General features: G+C 44.1%; 1 protein-coding gene across 2 annotated transcripts in view; it reads right to left on the bottom strand.

Moving 5' to 3' along the window:
* Window positions 1-4,903: 4,903 nt before the first annotated feature.
* CEP112 (centrosomal protein 112) overlaps window positions 4,904-19,541 on the bottom strand; it is a 336,669-nt gene continuing 322,031 nt past the window's right edge. For both annotated transcript variants that reach the window (XM_037128107.2, XM_053657443.1), the window contains exons 25-27: window positions 9,780-9,881; window positions 6,154-6,218; window positions 4,904-5,316 (exon numbers count right to left, since the gene is read on the bottom strand). In XM_037128107.2, coding sequence (XP_036984002.2) covers window positions 5,313-5,316; window positions 6,154-6,218; window positions 9,780-9,881 — 171 coding nt within the window. In that variant the 3' untranslated portion in view covers window positions 4,904-5,312. The remainder of the gene's footprint in view (window positions 5,317-6,153; window positions 6,219-9,779; window positions 9,882-19,541) is intronic.

Below are 19,541 nucleotides of genomic sequence, written 5' to 3'. Positions count from 1 at the left end.
TACTGCACTCAAACGCACCCTTGTGATGCATTCAAGACACACGCTGATCACCAGGTCGGGTGGACCGCCCCGCATCCAGCAGCGTTCAGTGAGAAATAGAGATGATGTTAAATGGCAAACTGGTGGCCCAGGCTTCCTCCGCACACCTACACACCCCACCGAGGTGCAAGCTGAGAATAAGGAGGTCCAGGAGCTAGGCTAAGTGGCATCAGTGGAGATAACTCAGCATGGGTGCACAAGCTAACGGGGCAATTAGGAGGCTGATTCATTTGTTTATCTGGATGATTACGCTCTACTTAGCTGAGTGTTTTTAAGTGTTCTGTGGTTCAGGAAATTGTCTCTCAGAGGCTCAGCAAGTTCACATCCTTCCTTCCACGTGCCCAATATTCCCACGAGAGAAAAAGAAGCCACACTAAGGACAGGGTCTGGGTTTTGGTGGACCTTTGTAATAACACACTTGCTAAGAAAATGATGATAAACAATGCACACCAGGTCCCACACAGAGAAGACTTGAAAGAAACAGACAGCTGTGGTTGCTACCATCTTTCGAAGGACTCACAGAGGAAGGCATGGCCTTATTAAAATTCTGAACCCAGGGCTTACCAAGCAGAGCCTTCAAATCCACCATCTAACCCGTGATTGTAGAAATACAACCTAGATTAATGGGGTTTTGCAGAGGAAGAAACTTTTTAGCCATCACCAAGATTTTCAGTGTCTCAACACTTCACAGAAGTCTGTACAATAAAATATGTGGACCACAGGAAAACAATTCCAGAGACCACATTGTTTTAGGAGACATTCCAGGGCCAAAAGAGTTAGACAGGTTCCTTCACTACAGGGTGTGGCAGGTTGGAGACGGCCACAGGGCCCACTGGGCCCAAGTCCTCCCTCCAACCCCCGACTCTGACGGGCCCTGTCTCTCTGACAGAGCACAGTGGACATGAGGCTGTGCCTTTGCTGGGCCCAGGTCTCCTGTGGCTAGTGACCTCTATGTCAGGTGTCTTGCTGGCCTTGCTCTGCAGGGCTCCCGACAGCCGCCCTGTGAGTGAGCCATCGTGGTGACTAGAGCCCCAGCCTACACCTGACTGCGGCTGCTTGGAACCCAGCTGAGGACGGCCATGCTGAGCCTGGTCAGCTCTCTGCGGGAGAGAAGTGATAAATGACTGTGGTAAGCCACTAAACTGGAGGCGGTTAATGCTCTGTCTAGCACATAGTAGGCAACCAATACTGTTTATTAAACGAGGGAGTGACTGCATGAGTGATGTAAATCTGATTCTTCAAGAGCATACAGCATGCCATTCTTCTTAAATGTGACACCTGAATGCCTCACGATGCGTCATACAGAACAGAGCCGAAGGAACACTGGTGTGAGGAACACTGAATCAGAGGAGTAAAGCGTTCGAGTTCGGCAGGCGTTGGCCCGGCTGTGCTCCTTTCCGGTACAGGTCAGGAAAGTGAGGCCTGGGTAGGTGAAGAGAATCGCCTAAGGAAACAAAACTCAGCAGTGGACGCCACTGAAGGACTACTCTTCCTTCCCAGCTGAAGGAAAAGCAGCAGGGACAAAATGGCTCCACTCGTGTCTGCATTTCGGCTCGGTAAGTACGGCAGGCTTCTCGGCAGGCAGCCCCTTCTTTCTGCTCCATCCAGTCTTTGCGTCCAACTAGCTGTTTTCCACGAGACCTCTCCTAAATGGGAGCCTCCCAGTGAGGATATAAGAGTATTTATTAGCCTGACGTCTAGACTAAGCTCAGTTCTAAAAACAGCAGAATCTACAGCAACATCTTGGGCCTTTGGTTTTAAAACATTTGCCGATGCAAATCCTTGCTTAAAAAGGAAATGTCTAGAAGATTAAATTTTCAGCTGATCTAGATATTGGTGAGGGATCCAGATTTTACAATTCTTCTAGTCTTATGTTGCAAATGCCGGTTCTCTTCCTCCATGTGAGAGGTAAATAATGTGATCTGAAGTTTGATTCCGTTCTTAAAGCAAGAGAGAGCGGCGAATGTTAACACAGGTCAAAATCCCGGACCAAAATTTTTACTTTTCAGATACCATTACAGCCTATCCCACAGTTTCCTAATCAAGGCTCTACATCCAAGCATCACTTCAGTCACTGGGAAAAAAGTTTTATCTAATTATCTTTTTTCCTACTTTGAATTGACCAACCATGTATCTTTTTCTGGTTTTATCAAAGGGGCTGCCAGGACAAAAGCACATCCAATTTTAAGTAAGCTTTAGTTAGCAGACTTAAAATTGATCATGCATTTTAGTTTCAGTAACTTGCAATTTCTATACCCTTTGATAATTCACTTTAAAGAACAAACTGCCTTTAATGACAAGGCTTAAAAGAGACGACCTTTCTGAACAAAATATGAAAGCTGAGAAGAGATAGTTCTTTAAAGGAAGCCATGAGTTAAAATGACCTTGTGTTCTGAAACTTTTCTCCCACCAGTTTTGATGTTTTACCTTTCCTTTTTACTCTTAGAAAGAAAACGAAGACACCACTGCCTTCGGTGGATGGCAATGAACTTCAATAAGAGAGCTGTTAATTGTTAATTCGGTGTCTTCCTTCTGCACTTTCTCTGTGGAGTCCCTTAATGAGGTTGCTCACCACTACAAGCACATGCTCATTTCTGAAAAAATCTGTTAATAAGTGACATTACAGGGTAATGTTTGAATCTGAGCTATTTCCTTTGCGTCACCAGTCAATTCTTTTGCATAACCTGTGAAGCAAGTTTGTCCATTCTCTGTTCCCTCTCTCTAGTCCTCCTTTTCTCCCCCATTGTGTCCTGGACAGCCACCCTCTGAGGACTAGATTGTTGAGTGGGGAGGCTGCAAAGTCAGGGGTTGGACCCCTGCAGCGGCTCACTGCTTGGGGACACAGAAATGGTGGGCTCCAACAGAACCATGACATAGGGAGACGACTGACAGCCGACTTTCACGTTAACCCTTCTCATGCCTGCTCCCACAACTGGAGACTAACACACGCCACGACCACTGTGACCCCACAGCTGTCCTTCTGCTCAGCCTGCCCCTCACTACTACCTGTTGATAATCACGTGCTGAGACAGGAAAAGCACAGGCGATGACTCGGGTGCAGCAGCCAATAATAATAACTTGAAATGCAACTAAAATAGGTTTGTGATGGACAACTGATCTTCCGCCGGATAAAAGAAAGGAAGAGATCTTAGATGATTTTTTAATAAAGCACAATGTTTATAATTTATTTCCTGAGTGCTCGCTTTTTCTTTCAGTACCGATTTGTGCGCGCAGTGATCAATTGGTAAGGAATTTTAAACATGCCAGGTGTCATTTTCCTTTCTCTTCCTTTGTCTGAGAATGTTCGCAAAAACATTAGTGTCAGCCACGTACCCCTAGCACACACAATCAGAGTGACCTTAGGTTTCAGCCCACTTACTCCCAGATGCGCATGACACGCTTCGGAAAGGAGACAGGACCTGGGGAATGTCCAAGGTTCGCCAGTGTCCGTAACTTCACAACCCTTGAAATAAGGAGAAGAAAGAATAGCAGGCAACTTTCCAAAACACCTACTGATATTGACGCACGGAAAACAAATATTCTTGAGCAGGAGTTCCAAGTCCAGCAGACAATACAATCCACAAAGTATTTTCACTGCAAGCAGCGAATAATATTACTAATGAAATCTGCCGAGCCTCAACCTGTTTTCACGGTCTGTAGAAAAGTACTTAAAATTAATCACGCAGCCTTAATCTTTCCCTTCCCAGCACTAAATCATAGTCTGAATACCAACCGTCCTCATCTGTTAGGTGGTTTTAATGGCATCTGCTACAACCTTGTTTTTCCCTGAATATTCTTTAAGGAAGGGCTATCATTTATTGTAAATGCAAGAACAACCCAATCTTTCAAAGGATGGAGACATATTTCTGGAGGAGGTGTCAGGGTGAACATGACCAGGCAGAGTGGCGACGGGGCAGAGATGATTTAGTGCAGGAACTCGAGGCAGCCTGGCCCTGGCTTTGGAAGTGGCTGTAAAAGGAACTTCCTTCTTTGGAAGGAACCTGTTACTTCCTTATCATCTCCCTGTCTCAGTTACAGTGCAAAAGAAGGGTAATTAAGCCTTGGGCAGCAAACAACAGAGCTGGGCGTGGGAAAGAGAAGCATTTTGGAGAAGCGTAAATAAACACTGGCCCTGACCTTTTACGGTAACCCAGAGGATCCCAGCCCTGTGCGAGGTCCGGACTCTTAGTGTCTCAAAGGGTCCCTGGCACGCACCACACTGTGGTCAAAAGATTATTGAGCATCCATCCTCTGCAATTCAAAATCTCCTTGGCAAATCGGGGTTAACCAATCAGCATTTAACAGCTTATCGGCACTGGGTAGTAACAGACACCACCCGTGCAGGGGAGTAGCATCCTACCTACTTTCTCAGCAAAGGCAAGGGGCCCAACACAGCTCGTGGTGCTAATACTCGCCAGTGTGCTAAGTATCCTTCCCAGCACACTCCTACGTTTTTAGGCATTTAAAGGAGTGTCAATTGATATTATAATTAAAACCACAATCACAAAAAGAGAGACAAGAAAATAACAGTAAAGCCATAGCTGCTACCTAAAATTCTTATACTCTTCTGCCCCTGGAGTCCAGGGTCAGATTAGACACCAATATGGCAAGTTCTTGGACGGACTGACAGCAGATGACCCAGGGGCTTTTATTCTGAATCAACACGCTCCGTATGGATTTGATCTTTGACATGACAGTAGGTATTTCTCCCCAGAGTACAGTTTGAGATTGTCGGTACTTTCTAGGGAAAAGATACCATGCAGCTGTCCTACTTGTTTTAGCAAATGAGGTGCAACAAAAAGCAGAAATAAAATTGACAAGTACAAAACAATACTTTAATAAAATATGAATATGAACACGAAAACAATGTAAAGACGTTAAAATTTTTGATATGACACTACAAATGTGATTTCGATCATACGCAACTTGCAAAGTTCTATGCATAACCATTAACCAGAAAGCTTCAGGAAATCATTTCTTTTCCCAATATAAGCAATTCTCAGTACACATCCAAACACATATAAGTATGGAAATAAAAAAATAAAGGGATGTTAAAAAAATAACTTAGGCAGACACAAATAAACCACCCCACTTAGTATATGAGTGATGCATGTTTTTATGATCTTAATTACATTTAAGTATTAAAAAAAGCCACTGTTCTCACAGTTTGCTTTACACTCTCCACCTCTTCAAACCTGCTGGAAGTCCACAGCACGGCCCAGACACTGCACCCCTCTTACACTCTTGTGTCGCTTGGGTAAGTTCTCACACGGTTACCTGAAAATAAAGAATTTCACTTAGGAGTCCCTCTAGGTTCAATGGGCATGTCTATTATAAAACACGTTCTAATTCAGGAGAAGCTGGAAGGAGGTTAAAATGAATATTTGATATCAAAATTCCATCCTTCATGCCTATGAGGGGTTGACTCCTGTCTTCACCAAGCAATGAAATCTTTTGAAAAGTAAATGATTTTTACTTTTGAAAAGTAAAAGGTCTTTACTTCTAATTTAATGCCAAATAAGTGGTTCGGTCTTTCGCTGCACTGAAGGGAAGGTGGCCGGACTACATGAGAGCAGGTAAACACAACCAATGCTGTGATGTCTCTGGAAGCCTTGGACAGAACGGCTCTGCGCACCCCGGGGGAGTACAGCCGGGCCCAGAAGTCGCGGTGAGTGCCGTGACATCCCTGAGCTGCGGTCTGGTTTGGTCTGGAGGACATCTGCACCAGCTCCAAACCTCCCAGGACGCAGGACTTTGAAGAGGAGACCTACTATGCTAAGAACTCCATCATCTCACTCCGTTAAAAAAGGATGACGCTGCCTCCTTAATCCTGCAATTGGGCTCCCAGACGGTGTCTTGTTGTGACAGCGCAGGTGAGGCCTGGACTTGTCAGGCACCTTCAGACTCTCATCCGGTTCGGATTGTCCTGACTAAGCAGTGTGACTACAAGAGGTGGGTGACTCCTCAAAGCAAGGCTATTACTAAAAATAAGCCTCTCCCTCCAAAACTGATCTTGTTTAAGAATTCTGATGAAGACTTTAATGTCAAACCAGGAGACTCACAGGCACAGAACAATACAAACAACCAGAAAGCATTCTGGGCAAGGGCTTGTACCTTCCGCCTTGGTATGTGGTCAGTTCTTCTTGAAGGATGGATGCTCTCTTTTGCAGAAAGTTAACCTAGAAAAGACACCTTGGATGAGAAGAGGTGAATGTGGCTTAAATGGCAATAATGTGCAAATAGTATGGGAGGACTTTATTTAAGTTCAGACAATTCCCTGGATAAAACTCAGAGGATTTGCAGAATGTGAATGTTGTGTTTTTTACATCCGATCACGTCACATCCCTACTGAAAACCCACCGGAGACTGCACAATTAAGTTCAGGCTCTTACTGCAGAGCCGTTTTCTGCGGCCCCTCTCTGCAGCTCCATCCTTCCCGATGCCCTTCCCTCCATCCCTACCCTAATACCGTGTTTTGCGTACTCCGTTGCCGGTGGGCACCAGCCCTTTCTCTTGTTGGAATGGCTGGCTAACTATCTCCTAGTCATCCTCCACTATTCAGTTTAAAGGACACTTCCTCTATGAATTCTTCAACTCCTCCCAACTGCTATTGCCCCCACCCTTGGGACAGTCAGCGACCCTCCTCTGTACCCTATAATGAATAGAGTATTCCTGTACTCCACTCCTTAGCACTTCTCCCACGGCCTTGCGATGACTGGTTTTCAAATCTCTCCCCCAAACTAGAGCTCTCTGGGGCAAGGATGACATTTAATCATCTCTGCATCCCCAGTTCCTTCTACAGGGCTGGGCTTGGAGCTGGCATTCACTAGCTGGTTAATGAATGAATGAGTGAGTGGAAAGAAAATTACTGCCTTCTGGAAACCTCAACCCATCCTGGGGATTCCTTGAGGTTGAAGAGACAAGATTTTGTAGTGGAAAGAGCCTGAGTTTTGTCTGGAGTCAGTCCAACTTGGGTTCAATGCCTGGATGGGCCTTTGTGGCTCTAGGAAAGTTACTAAAACTCTTGTTGCCTCATTTGCAAAATGGGGTTAATAACAGCTACTTCCCAAGGTTATGCAGATGACGTGCAGTGACTAATAGAACAGCCTGCGTAGGCCAGAGCTCATAGCTGGTACCACCCCACCTGTGTCCCCATCTTGTGGGGCAGAGGGATGGAGGAAACTAGGCGGCTTAGCACAGTCTTTTGTCAGATCTTTACAACGTGGTTTGATTATTCTGAAACATAAATTTCTATTACTACTAAAAATATCTGTATCAGGTACAAATTCAAAAGCACCTTATAAAAACCAAATAGAAATGGTTTGGAGATAACGTATGCTATGGCTTGATACAATCGAGTCAGTGGTATTTGATCATTTTGGAATTGTTTACTCTTGCCTTTTTGGTCTGAGCTGTAACCATGGCAACGCTTGATTCTGAAACACAGTTATGCAGAGTACAGCTAGCGGAGGAGAAAATGTGCCTGCCGGAGAGGAAAGCACAGTCTTTCTCAATGACTACGCACCCAAGCAGTCCCCTCCAGGTTGCTTATTTGTATTATCACCGATGTCTTAATTTTATCCAATTACTCAAATGACCCCAGGGACAACTGATAATTTTGACAGATGCAAGGATTACACCGATTCAACTTCCCTTCCCCCACCATGCTTGGCAATGGGAATTCCAACAATTTTCAAAAAACACAGGCACCTGTGCCTTCAAACTAAATCTGCCCACTCTGTGGCCCAGACTCCCCCGTGCAGCTGCCATGCTGGGGCCCCACCGCCTGCAGCTGGCAACGCTGCTCTCTTTCTGGGTCAACATCCAGCTTCTGGAGGCTGGAGTGGCTTTTATTACAGTGAAATGATATGAATGATAACAGAAGCCCTGCAGGTGGGTATCAAATTTCTTCCTTCCTTCCTTTCTTTTTTGCTTAAAAAAATGGGTAAACCACACCTCGAGGAGGGCTTTTCCTGTAAATAGAGATGACGTAACCCTTTCTAAGTTAACACTCTCCCGAAGGACTGATTTTTATGTCGGGGCAAGCACGACAGAACTCCTCACCTGCGGAAGCACCAGGCTACAGAGGCAGAAGGATGAGGGGATGAACACTTCATTTTCAGAAAAAAGGCTTTTTACTGAGAAACGTATAAAAGGAATGGCTAGAATTTGCTCTCCATTTCTCCTACACATTCTAAATGGTTAATGTGACCATCACCAAACCACACCACCCATTTTAGCTGTAAACGCACTTACTCAGCATCTAGTACGTGGCAGGCACCAGAGAGCAAAGACATCTTTCCCTCATGGGGTTCTTCCACACAAAAAATGTTACGTGTCTGAGATGAATAACTTGTGACTATTTCCTCCTATTCCATGGATTGTCCTTTCAGTTCCAAATGGTGTCTTTTGAAGCGTACGTTTTGATGAAGTGGAATTTGTCTGTGTATTTCTTCTGCTACTGCATTTTTGGTCTTATCAAAAAACACTCTTACTTCACCTGAGGTACAAAGATTTGCCCCTTTTGCTAAGATGTTTTCTTCCAAGAGTCCTACAGTCTGGACTCCGATGTTTAGGTCTACGATCCATTTTGCATAAACTCAGGTACACCACGTCGTAAGGGCTCCAACTTCGTTCTCTTGCATGTGGCCTAGCCATCACCACAGCATCATTCTTTCCGTCTTCTCACTGAATTGTTTCAGGACCCTTGTTGATGTTTAGTTAACCAATGATGTAAACACTTATTTTTCTGGACCCTCGATTCTGTCCCATTGATCATATGTCCCTTCTGTAACCACTGTCAAGCTGTCCTCATTATTCCAGCTTTGCAGCAAGTTTGGAAATCGGACGACGTACATCCTCCAAGTTTATTCTTATTTTTCAAAATGGTTTTGGCTATTCTGCATCCCATCTATTGTTTTTAAACAAGCTCAGCCATAGAAGGATTCTTAGAAATAACAGAGGAAACATAACTGTTCTAGGAAAAAATGTATGTAAATTTCTAAGTGTGTTAGAAGTGGGACTAAGTGAACTCTTTCTCATGTTAGAGTTTAAAAAATTCCTTAGACTAGCAATAGAGAAAGCATATAGCAGTATATACGTTTATAGAACTTTATCAAAGTACCATATATAAAAGAAACTTTTGTGGGAAGTTTTAAAATACCTTTAAGTATACAAATTTAAGTCAATTTTTATCTCTCGTTATATTTTATAAGCAACCAAGAGCTACACATTGCAGGAAGAACTATTTAACCTAATTATTTGAATACCTCGTCATTACTCTGCCTTGAATTTAAAATGCATCTCGTTATGTCTAGCAACCACATAAAATACACCAGAATAAAGATGCTTCTAGTGAAACTGTGCTTTCAGTTCCTCTATTGCACACACTGAGCAGTCAGCGATGTGCTAAGCAATGGCCTGTGGGGCCTGGTACCAAGAATAAAAGGGTGTGGCCGCATAGGAATGCAGCCTGTCCATGAATAAAAGTAACCGTAACTGAACTCGGCACTTTCAAGGGTGCTTTTAAGAAAATCTTATTGATGCAATGAGTTCTTACACTAGTAAGAAAAAAATTTCTAAAAAAGCAAAGCAAAACCCAGTCATCTTGGGGAGTAGATCATGCTATAACATCATGTTGATTTCTGGCATCAATTCAGAATCAAACTTATTTGCAAGTCTCTTTTCAGGATACACGCATCGCCAAAACCCTTGGAAAATGCCTCGATTCTAGTAATTACCTGGGATTTTAGGGAGGAAATGGTGTCTTCAAGTTCTTGTCTTAGAGACACTGGCATCAACCCTTTGAATTTTGTTTCATATTCTTGTCGAATGTAAGTTATCTAAAATGAAAAAAAAATGGCAGTTTATTTCTCTCTCTCTCCCTTTTGTACCACAGAAATGATTGTTTTGAATTTAACACATCCCAGAATAGTATCTATTCATCATGAAGATAAATTTGTTACACGTGATGGAAAACCAGATAAGAAGAGGAAACACCGTCACAAACTGAAAAAAGGAGCCCAGTCTGTCCTCGTGGGTCTGGGAGAGGCAGTGCCCCTGACAACACTTTGTTTCTTTAAAATCCTGACAACACAGTTTTCAGCGACGGAGATGCAGAGTACTTGCTCCCTCCTCTCTGTTCACGAAGTCCACACTGTGCCAACCCTGAATCCTTTTCTCGGATGTGGGTTATGATCACAACAAACTGTGACTGGAAGACAACTCGCAGCATGTCTTCGTTGTAAGACACTTCCCCAAAAGGGCTGCTAGGTACCTGGGGGCTGGCTGGAATCCCCATGATTATGAAGATACGAATGAAGGAGAATCTGTACCACGGAGGGCCCTGGTCACCGTGAGCATCCCAGGTTCATGGGTTTCCTTCTCCCTCCAGATACAATCACGCCTGTTCTCAATGACTGATGGCCACAGGCTGGGAAAGGGAATGGCTGGTGGCTCAGTCCATTAGTCTCTCTAAAAGCTACAGACAAGTGAGGAAGGTGGGAGAAAAGTCTCTGGAAGAGTACACCTGGGCAGGATGAAGAGGTACTCGAGAGTGAGCATCATGTGAGTGTGCATGTCTTGGCGTCTTTCTCCAGTTGTCTTTATTTTTCTTCCTCCTGATCTGAGATGCGATAGAATTTAAAAATTTGTTGCATGGTGACATGTATGACTTAAATAAATATTAAAGATGAATTGCAATATATCCCATAGATGATTCAGTGGACATATCTAGAAATAAGGGAATATACTATGAAAATATGCATAACTAAGTTCAGTTAGACAAGTCTATAAATTTACTGAGGATAATTTAAAATTACTAGCTTTTAATTCCCAACTTTTTTTTTTGCTAAACTGAATTAAGAAAGAAATGTGTTCTAATAGTTCCTTTCAGGATCTACTAAAAGCCCATGGTGAACATGTTAGAATATAATTTTTTGACTTTCTGGCCAAGGGTTTTTTTTTGAGATATGTCATAATCTTGTGACTTATAACTAAAAGAAAAACAAATAATGAAAAATTATCTCTCCCACTGATGGAATATTTGATTTTTCCCACTTTTTCTCCTTGGACTTACGTCTCCAAGTTACATCTGTCAGCTGACACAAATGAAAGGCGAAAGCAAAGACAAACACATGCTTTATAAAGCAGGCCTTAAGGGCAACATTTACTGAGGGTTCACAGGTTACACTACTGGCTATATTTTTCAACACTGGCTCTGAAATGTTGAGCTACCACTCTTTCAAAATAGATGAATGTCTGCTCATTTCTTGTGACCTTGTTTGTTAAAAATGTCCAGTGGTCTGTACATTTGAAAGACAACTCGGCTGGGTATAAAAATGGTTCAATCCCACTTTCTTCTCTCAGTACATAGAGATGATTTTCACTGTTTGCTGGCATTACTTATAGCTATAGTGAAGTCTGAAGCCAGGTTAAATTTTTTTCCATGTTGAATGTGACTGTCTTTCTCTGCCTGGATGCTAATATGATTTTCTTTTTCCTTGATTTCATTAGCTTTACTGAGATATATTTTGCTATTATTCTATATCAATTTACTTGAGACACTGTGTGTACCCTTTCTATTTTTAAATTTAATTCTCTGAAGAAAAGTTTCTTCTGTTAGGAGAATCAAGTTGTATTCTATTGATACTATTGTTCTATGTGTTCATATTATATGAATCTTTTTCTATTTGTTTTCTTCTTCTGGAATATAAAATTTACATGTATAGGCTCTTCTTTGATGACCTTCCATAATTATAATTTTCTCTATTGTTTTACTTTCTTATAATTTTATATCTGTTTGAGATTTTCCTTTCATTTTGTGGGATTTCCTTTAGTCTGATCACTGTTATTTCCTTGGATGTTTTCAGTTATGATTCTTTTTTTTTGGTTTCTTCTAATATGGTTCCAATCTCTGTAATCTTTAGATTTTTCTCTACTATTTTTCCTAAGGTCTGAGAGATCACTCTTCATCTCTGTCTGTTGCTTTGTATCGTCTTAGAAACATAGCTCTTCTTTTTTCTTTTTCTCTATCTGTCCCCGGCTTTTTCCTGGACAGAGAGGTATACGGACGTGTTCGTGAACGCTCTGACATCGTGAAGAACTTCGTTATAAAGAACTACAATTTGTCTGAACCTTCCCTGTTTCTTGGGTAACTTTCCATTTGAGCTATGTTTTTTATTTGCTTTTTTTCTTATATTTCTTCTCTCTCAGTCTAGCAAGGACCTTATGCTAGTTCCTTTTTCTTTAAAAAAAATTAAACCTCATTTTTGAATGGAAGCAACTGTTTGCTGAATACTGAGGTGTGGAGAGAAAGCTTCTGGGGCCCATCTTCCCTCAGTTTTTGAGCACTTCGGAGGTCCAGCCCAAGCACTTAAGCCCTCTGGTTAATGCTCATAGTTTTCTTGACTCTCACCCCCACTTTGCTTTTCACATTTGATGGTCTCCCTCTGTTGGAGGCTAGGCCATAGGCAGCAGAAAATTCTTTGAGCAAGGCTGCTCTTTGATTACTACTATCCCTTCCATCACTTTGTAAATTCAGTACGCTGTATTTTCCAACTGTTACTCAGGATCTAGGCATTTCTACTTCCTGTTTACTCCTTTCTTCTTTGTTTTTATGATTTCAGTGAATCCAAATGAACTTACAATGACCGCTTGGAAAATCTAAAATTACCTCCTCATCTACAAGCGAGACTATCAGTCAGAAAAATATCACTACACTGAATCCTTACACTCAAACCCTGAAGTTAAAAATTATATACCAAGCAGAACCCTGTTACTTTAATAAAGTCATAGAAAACTTTAGCCCATCTGGTTTACTGTATTTGTTAGAGATTACTACCAGCAAACATTTATTGAGTATTTCTATGGGCAAGATACAATTCTAAGTGTTTTAATAAGGATTGAGTCCTTCTGACACCCCAGTGAGTAAGCACAGGGTGGCGAGCCGTGATTTGAACTCCAGGAGTCTGACTCCGAAGCACATACATCCTTAGCCACCGTGCTCCGCAGTTCCTCCAATAATCTTTCCAAATGCTGAAATGCTTCTTCCATCCCCAAAGGAAAAAGCACTCACAAACACAACCAGTTAGAGCAGCCCTACCCACAAGGGGTGGGGGAGGGGAGGGGGATGGGAAGTACTGCTACATTCTCCCAGACACCCGTCTAGTGTTCACTCCATTTTTTAATGACAATAATGACAACAAGAACAACAATCATTGGTTCCAAAATGGTTTGGCTCCTCATACTTTCCCATCAGTTTAAAACTTTAATTTATTAAAGATTTATGTAGAAGACTGATTTAAAAAATCTATACCAACACAATGCACGTTATGACTTAAAATAAAGGTCTCACAAATCCTCCACACAAGCACACATCCTGCAGCTCCGCCAGTGAAGGGTCTATCTAAGCTCGGAACATGGCAAAGTAAAAGAAAAGAGCTTATATCCCTGCACATCACTTTTGACTCCTGCTGTCGTTTTTCTATCCTGGGCTCTGACTCACAATGTATCTGACGGGCAGTAATGAGGGAAAAATCTGCCTGTAGACCAATCACAAACTATTAACTGCTAACTAGGCCACTTTCTCTTCTTCCTGCTTTCCCGCTTTGAATTGATCTAAGCAAAGAGTTTGATAAACATACAAGTCCTTTTACTAAGGGATATTAAACTTTTTACATGGAAATCTATTTTATTATTAGGTTTGAATATTAACTTTCATTAGTGTATCGTGTGCAGTTATACTAGTGAATGGTGTTTATTAAATGTAGAAGAATTCCAAGTCTGTTCTCACTTGAGTAATTCTGGAAAGGAACCTCCAGCACTGGTGTGGCTCATTTCCACTCCCCCGCCCTCACAAAGCACTGTGTGGCCCTCACAAAGCACCGTGTGGTCGTGAGGTCGCCCTTCCCTGGGCCTCAGGCACATCCCACGGAAGAGACAGGAGCCTCCCTGTCTCCACAGTGGTTACTTCTCTCCCCACCCCCCTCCATCTTCTTATCTTTAGCAAGAACAATGAGGGAAACCAGGACATGGTGACAAACAATGACATTGCTATACTGCAGTAATAAGACCCATCAGCTGAGCGGCAAAGGTGTGCTGCATGCGTAACATGGTGGCCATGACACCAGAGACAGCTGTTCTCTGCGCCACGGCAACGGGCTGCCCACCTTCCCCTCAACGGCAGAGCGCTGACAATATTTCCTTTAACTTAAAAATGGGGCATGGAAACCGAGATCACCCACAACTGGAGTTGAGCACTACGACTAAGCCTGTATCCTGGATAATCGGACAAACACTCATTTGCATTAATGAGACCTGCAAAATGTATGTAACATGTACTAGACCTGGGTCAAGAGGGTCTCTGGAGATAAAAGTGACATTGAAAAAAGTGAACCTTGGACATCTATAATTCCGTTAAAAATATGAAGGGAGAATAAAATGTATTTAGTGGTGTTTTTATTTGAAAAACCCTGTATCAATTAGCCATGTCAATATGTCAAAACTATGTCACCCAGCAGGTGAGATGGATGTGGGCAGCTTTGTATAAATGACGTCGGGATGGAACCTCCAGCTTCAAAGCACAACACAGGGACAGGAGGGGAGGCCACTACTGAGTCGTCACTGTTAAGTACTGTGGTTGTTTTTTCACATTTAAAAAATGCATAGTCATTTGCGATTACATTCTAAGGTAAGAGTGATGCAGTTCAGGAAACTGACTGTGCCTGATGTTACCTTACGGTGTCCCACCAAGCACTGTGGGGACCAGCCATGCAGGGGGGCAGGGACACAGTAAGAGTTCTATTGCCGTTATCTCCCAAACCCCTCCCGCTCTTCTGCTTGCCGCGGGGCCAGCCTCGTTCTGGGACTATGGCAATACTGGTATGTTGGTTTTGTTTTTTGAATTGAATCTGCTTAACCTTTAAAATTAAAATTAAAATCAAAATCAAAATCCTTTCTGTGGACATCAAGGTCCTGCACAGTCTGGCCCCAACCCACCTGTCGCCCTCCTGTCATCCCAGAGAGTCCCCTCACTCCCAGAGCAGCAGGCACGTCAGCTTCCTTCCAGGTCATTCACCAAACACCTGTGTCTTTCCCATTTCCTCTGATTATTCCTTTTTCTACCACAGGGGTTCTGCCCCGCCTCCATCTGGGCCTTTGGATATTGGGGGGGGGTCTTGCTCCCTGGTGGTGTCAGACACCGCAAAGTGGCCCGGGGAACTCGCCAGGCCCGGTGATGAGGCTGTGTCTGGGGCACCTGCCCCCCAACGTCGGATAGGCTGTGGCCCTCGGCCCCTATGGCAGGCAGTGACTTTGACCAGCTTCCTTTCAGGAGCTGGGGCCCGTATTAGCCTCTGTTTCAAGCTGTGACCCAGTCTCTTGTCACTTCTCTGGCCAGGGGCCCCGGCTGCATTTTCAGTCCCCTTCTCCCCTGGCTCTCTCCTCCCAGCTGCCCCTGCCTCCTGCTGACTCAGAGCCCTGGACCGGCAGTTCCAGCCTCGCCCACCGCTGGAGGCCCTGCCCTGTTTCTAGGCCATGCAGGTGGGCATCTTGTTTCCGATCCCATATACTTCCTTTGACTTTTCTCATGTTACCAGTCGTTGTTGAGTGTTCAGAGCCGAGGCGTGCCATGTGACATGACCTCAGAGAGTCATCTTGTATGGAGGGAGTGTGTGCCATAACCTGCCTTTTACTTATGATCGTGAAGTGCAGGGTTAAGAGGCCCAGACTCTGGAGCGGGGACACCTGGAGCTGAATCTGGGCTGTGCCCCTGAGCTGGGGACCCTGGGAAGGCCAGCTTCCCTGTGCCTCAGTCTGCTTCTCAGGAAAAGGGGAGTCGTAACTTCTCGGGGCTGTTGTGGTTTAATTCATGTAGAATTTTCACAGCAGTGGCACTTAGTAAATGCACAGTAAATATGAGTTGTTTTTATATCATACCATGTAGATTATACATACATATTTCATTGCATGTTATATGTATTATGAATCATATATTTAATTTAGCCAATCCCCACCATTAGACTTTTTGCTTTCTAATTATTTGCAATACTATAATAAACCCGTATAGCAAATTATTTGCATATATCCATGGTTAATCTGAGGACTCGATTTAAATCTCTTTTTGCATTTTTTAGTATCCACTGATTAAGAAAGTAGATAATGATACAGAGTTTCTTTGACTTCAGAATCAATTTTAAGTGGATTTGTATTTTATTGTTAAAACAACTGACATGCATTTGAGAAACAGTAACACTTGGTTTTGAGCCCCACTGTATATCCAGGCCACGGACATGGCTGCTGTGTGCACATTTTCCGGCCTGGATTTCTACCAGTCAGAAATATATGGGAGGGTGAAGGGAGAGTATCAGGTGATTTCACTCCTTGTGGATTAATTTATTCAGAACCCTGTCCCTCTAACACCTGGCTTAGCTGAAGGCCATAAAGCAAACTGAGTTTCACTGGCGGGTAGATTGTTGGGGGTGGCAGATGGGTGGAAAGAACAAGTCACCTTGGAACGTAGTATATACTCTGAGGGAGGGTGAATATGGGTGGGCGCTGAAGTAGGGGGCTTTGGGGTAAGCAGAAAGCATCAAAAAGACATGGGGCTTCCTAAGGGCAGTGAAAGGCGGGTAAGAGGTTGGCAGGGGTGGGACACAGGGAGGGAGGTTCCTGGGAGGGGTTGGAGGCAACTCGGACAGAAACGTGGAGGGTATTTCGGAGCAGTGGGCTGTTGTGCGACAAAGCTGTTCTGCACGGGCTGCTGAGGGGACTGTGTAGGCAGAACTCACAGGTTTATACTGGATTCCAGTGTGGTTCGAAGAATAAGAATGAAATAGTAGTAAAAGACGGTGAAAACAATGCTCTAGTGCAGCTGAGAAAGAATGCACTTTCTCCTAAGAAATTTCATTTTTAGTGGGATAAAGTATTGTGTGTTGCCACAGCAACTGCCGAGATCCCTTTTGAGCAAGGTGCTCTGCAGCACCGCTTGGGTGCTCTGATTTGAAACCATAAGGTAAAAATAGGAAAAGTAACCACAAATTTCTTAACAGCCTTTATCACACTAATTTCCCCTCTTTTTTCAATATGTTTTTTATCTTATGGCTCTTTATTCCAACTGGCGTCTCCTCAAAACAGAGGCTGCAGCTCAGAGGACCGGTTTCCACCCCAAGGAGGTGAAGCCTGCTGAGCTGCTGGCTGGGCCTGGGCCTCCAGGAGGAGGGGCCCTGAGCCGCTGCCAACCTCAGCAGGGGGCGGGGAGCAGGAACCGGGTCCTGGGAAGAGTGAGGAAGGGGGAACCGCTTTCTGGTGCAGTGGAGAAAACGGTGGCCTGGGCATGAAGAGGGTGACCCGAACGCAGCATTTTAATTAGGTTCAGACGCTCTCCATCCAGATTCGGGTCGTTCAAAAGACCCCGACACCAGTCTGTCTACTCATAAGGGCTAATGCACACAGAAAAGATGGGAAATGGTAAGAGAATCACTGGTCGGAAAATTACCAATAAACTGTGTAAATCTGTTCATGAATCAAAGACTTAAATATCGAATAAGAGTAGGGTTGTGATGTGAAATAAACAGGTGTGAATAAATACTAAAATTCTGGACAGCATTTGGCACAGAAGCTGTGCACTGTACCGCCTGGCGGAGATGAAGAAGCCGAAACCCTATCTCACAGAGCTCCTGTGAATGACTGAGGCCTTTGGGGGAACTCATTTAGGATTCACGGGATGTGAGCAGTGGATAACTGTGAGTTTTGTCCCCCAGCATTCCTTCCAGAGTCTTCTAGGAACTGGAATCTACCCCTTCCCAACCCTCTGTCCCACCCAAAGTCCCAGGGCCAAGCCAATCATCATGCCACAGTCCCCATGTTGGGACCGTTTGGGGCCTCAGTATGTGACCCAAGTCTTGGGAACCAGACGGTACTGGGAGAGGAACTCTCATCCCCTGGGCTTCCCCTGGGCGATGTCATTCTGGGGCTGTGACAGCTGTCTTGCTACCACGGAGAGCTGGACTGACAGTAAGGCCAACCCAGAGGAGAAGAGCTGAGGACTCAAGAGAAAACACTGGGCCCCTTATCAAGCTGCCCCTGAAGTTGGCCCTGTCCTTAGATTTTTTCAGTTTAGATTAGATTTTGTCTCTTACAACTAAAATGGTCTTCACTAAAAAACAGGGACTATGCAAAATCTAATTTGCATTTATGACTTGCATCCATTAGACCTGTGGTCAGTGAATTTTGGCCTGCCAATCAAATCTGGCCCGTTGCCTGTTTTTGAAATAAAGTTTTATTGGAACACAGCCGTGCTCCTTTGTTTACATTTTATCTACAGCTGTTTGGCATGACAACAGCAGAGCTGAGTGGTCTTGACAGAGACCCTATTGGATGCAAAGCCTAAAACATTTGCCATTTAGCCCTTAACAAAGAGTTGGCTGAGCCCTGCCCTGGACCGTGAGCGCCACGAGGCAGGGACGGCGTCTGCTATGCTGGCTGCTGCGCCGCAGCCTTTAGCATGCTGCCTGGCATATGGTCACAACTCAATAAATATTTGCTGAGTGAATGAATTAATCAAAACCTCAGAGCACACAAGTGTTGGTGTTAACTCAGTCTTTGTCTTAAGATGACAGGAGCTTCAGAGTGTCTAGAGTAAAGCAATCGCGAAAGCTTTCCCTAAATACAAAGAGCAGATTCTGTCATCATGGTGGCTATTAATAAGTAGGCCAGCTTCAAAGCTGAGAAAATCAGAGGCAAACAGCAGGGCCTACAGGGCTGCTGAGATCAAAAGTGATCTTAGAGACTTGCCCCGAAGGAGGGGGTTTGTTTCATCCCCGCTCCGCTGCCTCCTCTGCGTTCCTTCCCCTTTACTCACTAGCCCGCTGCATTTATGGGGCTGTGTCATTAAATGACTCATGCTTCTCTTTTCTCCTGAAATGAAATACCAGCTCCTTTCTCACTGGAATATATACTTTTGGTTACTATTTCTACTGTTTTTCTGCCTAATAATATCATTCCTAATATTTCCCTTCACTTACACTGCTATTTCTTATGAATGCTCCCATCAAAGAAAGGTTGGTGTGAGTCTTCAATGGTTATGATCCGGGCAGCAAGTCCAGGGGCAGGGGTGCGAAAGACTGGATGAGGGCGTCCAGGAGGCACAAGTTCAAGAACACGAACACTAGGAGGGCTGAGTTTATGGGAGTCAGAGGTAAGTGGCTTGTCCCTCTTAGTTCGTAAGGTCTGCCTCTAAGAGGGTTTGGAGCGGACACCTGGAGGAGGGAGGGACAGGGTGATCCTCCCCTTTGTTTGCAGTGCCTGTCCTTCCTCTCGGAAAGAGAGTGGGTCAGCCCTTTGTTGGACTTCCTGAAAGGCGAAATCTGTTAACAGAGGGCCAACACACCGAGGGGAAATAAAAGGCTCCTGAGACCTTTAACGGACTTTGTTAAGAAAGACCAAGACGTGCAGAATGCGACTGATATTCAGAAAGGCTGGTAGGGGTTTGGGGCCCCTTTCAT

This window comes from Artibeus jamaicensis, unplaced genomic scaffold (assembly GCF_021234435.1).
Source record: "Artibeus jamaicensis isolate MK-2021 breed Jamaican fruit bat unplaced genomic scaffold, CSHL_Jam_final contig_1998, whole genome shotgun sequence".
In the NCBI taxonomy this organism is placed as follows: Eukaryota; Metazoa; Chordata; class Mammalia; order Chiroptera; family Phyllostomidae; genus Artibeus; species Artibeus jamaicensis.
The sequence above is the reverse complement of the archived record's forward strand: the minus strand, read 5'-3'. Positions and strand labels throughout refer to the sequence as shown.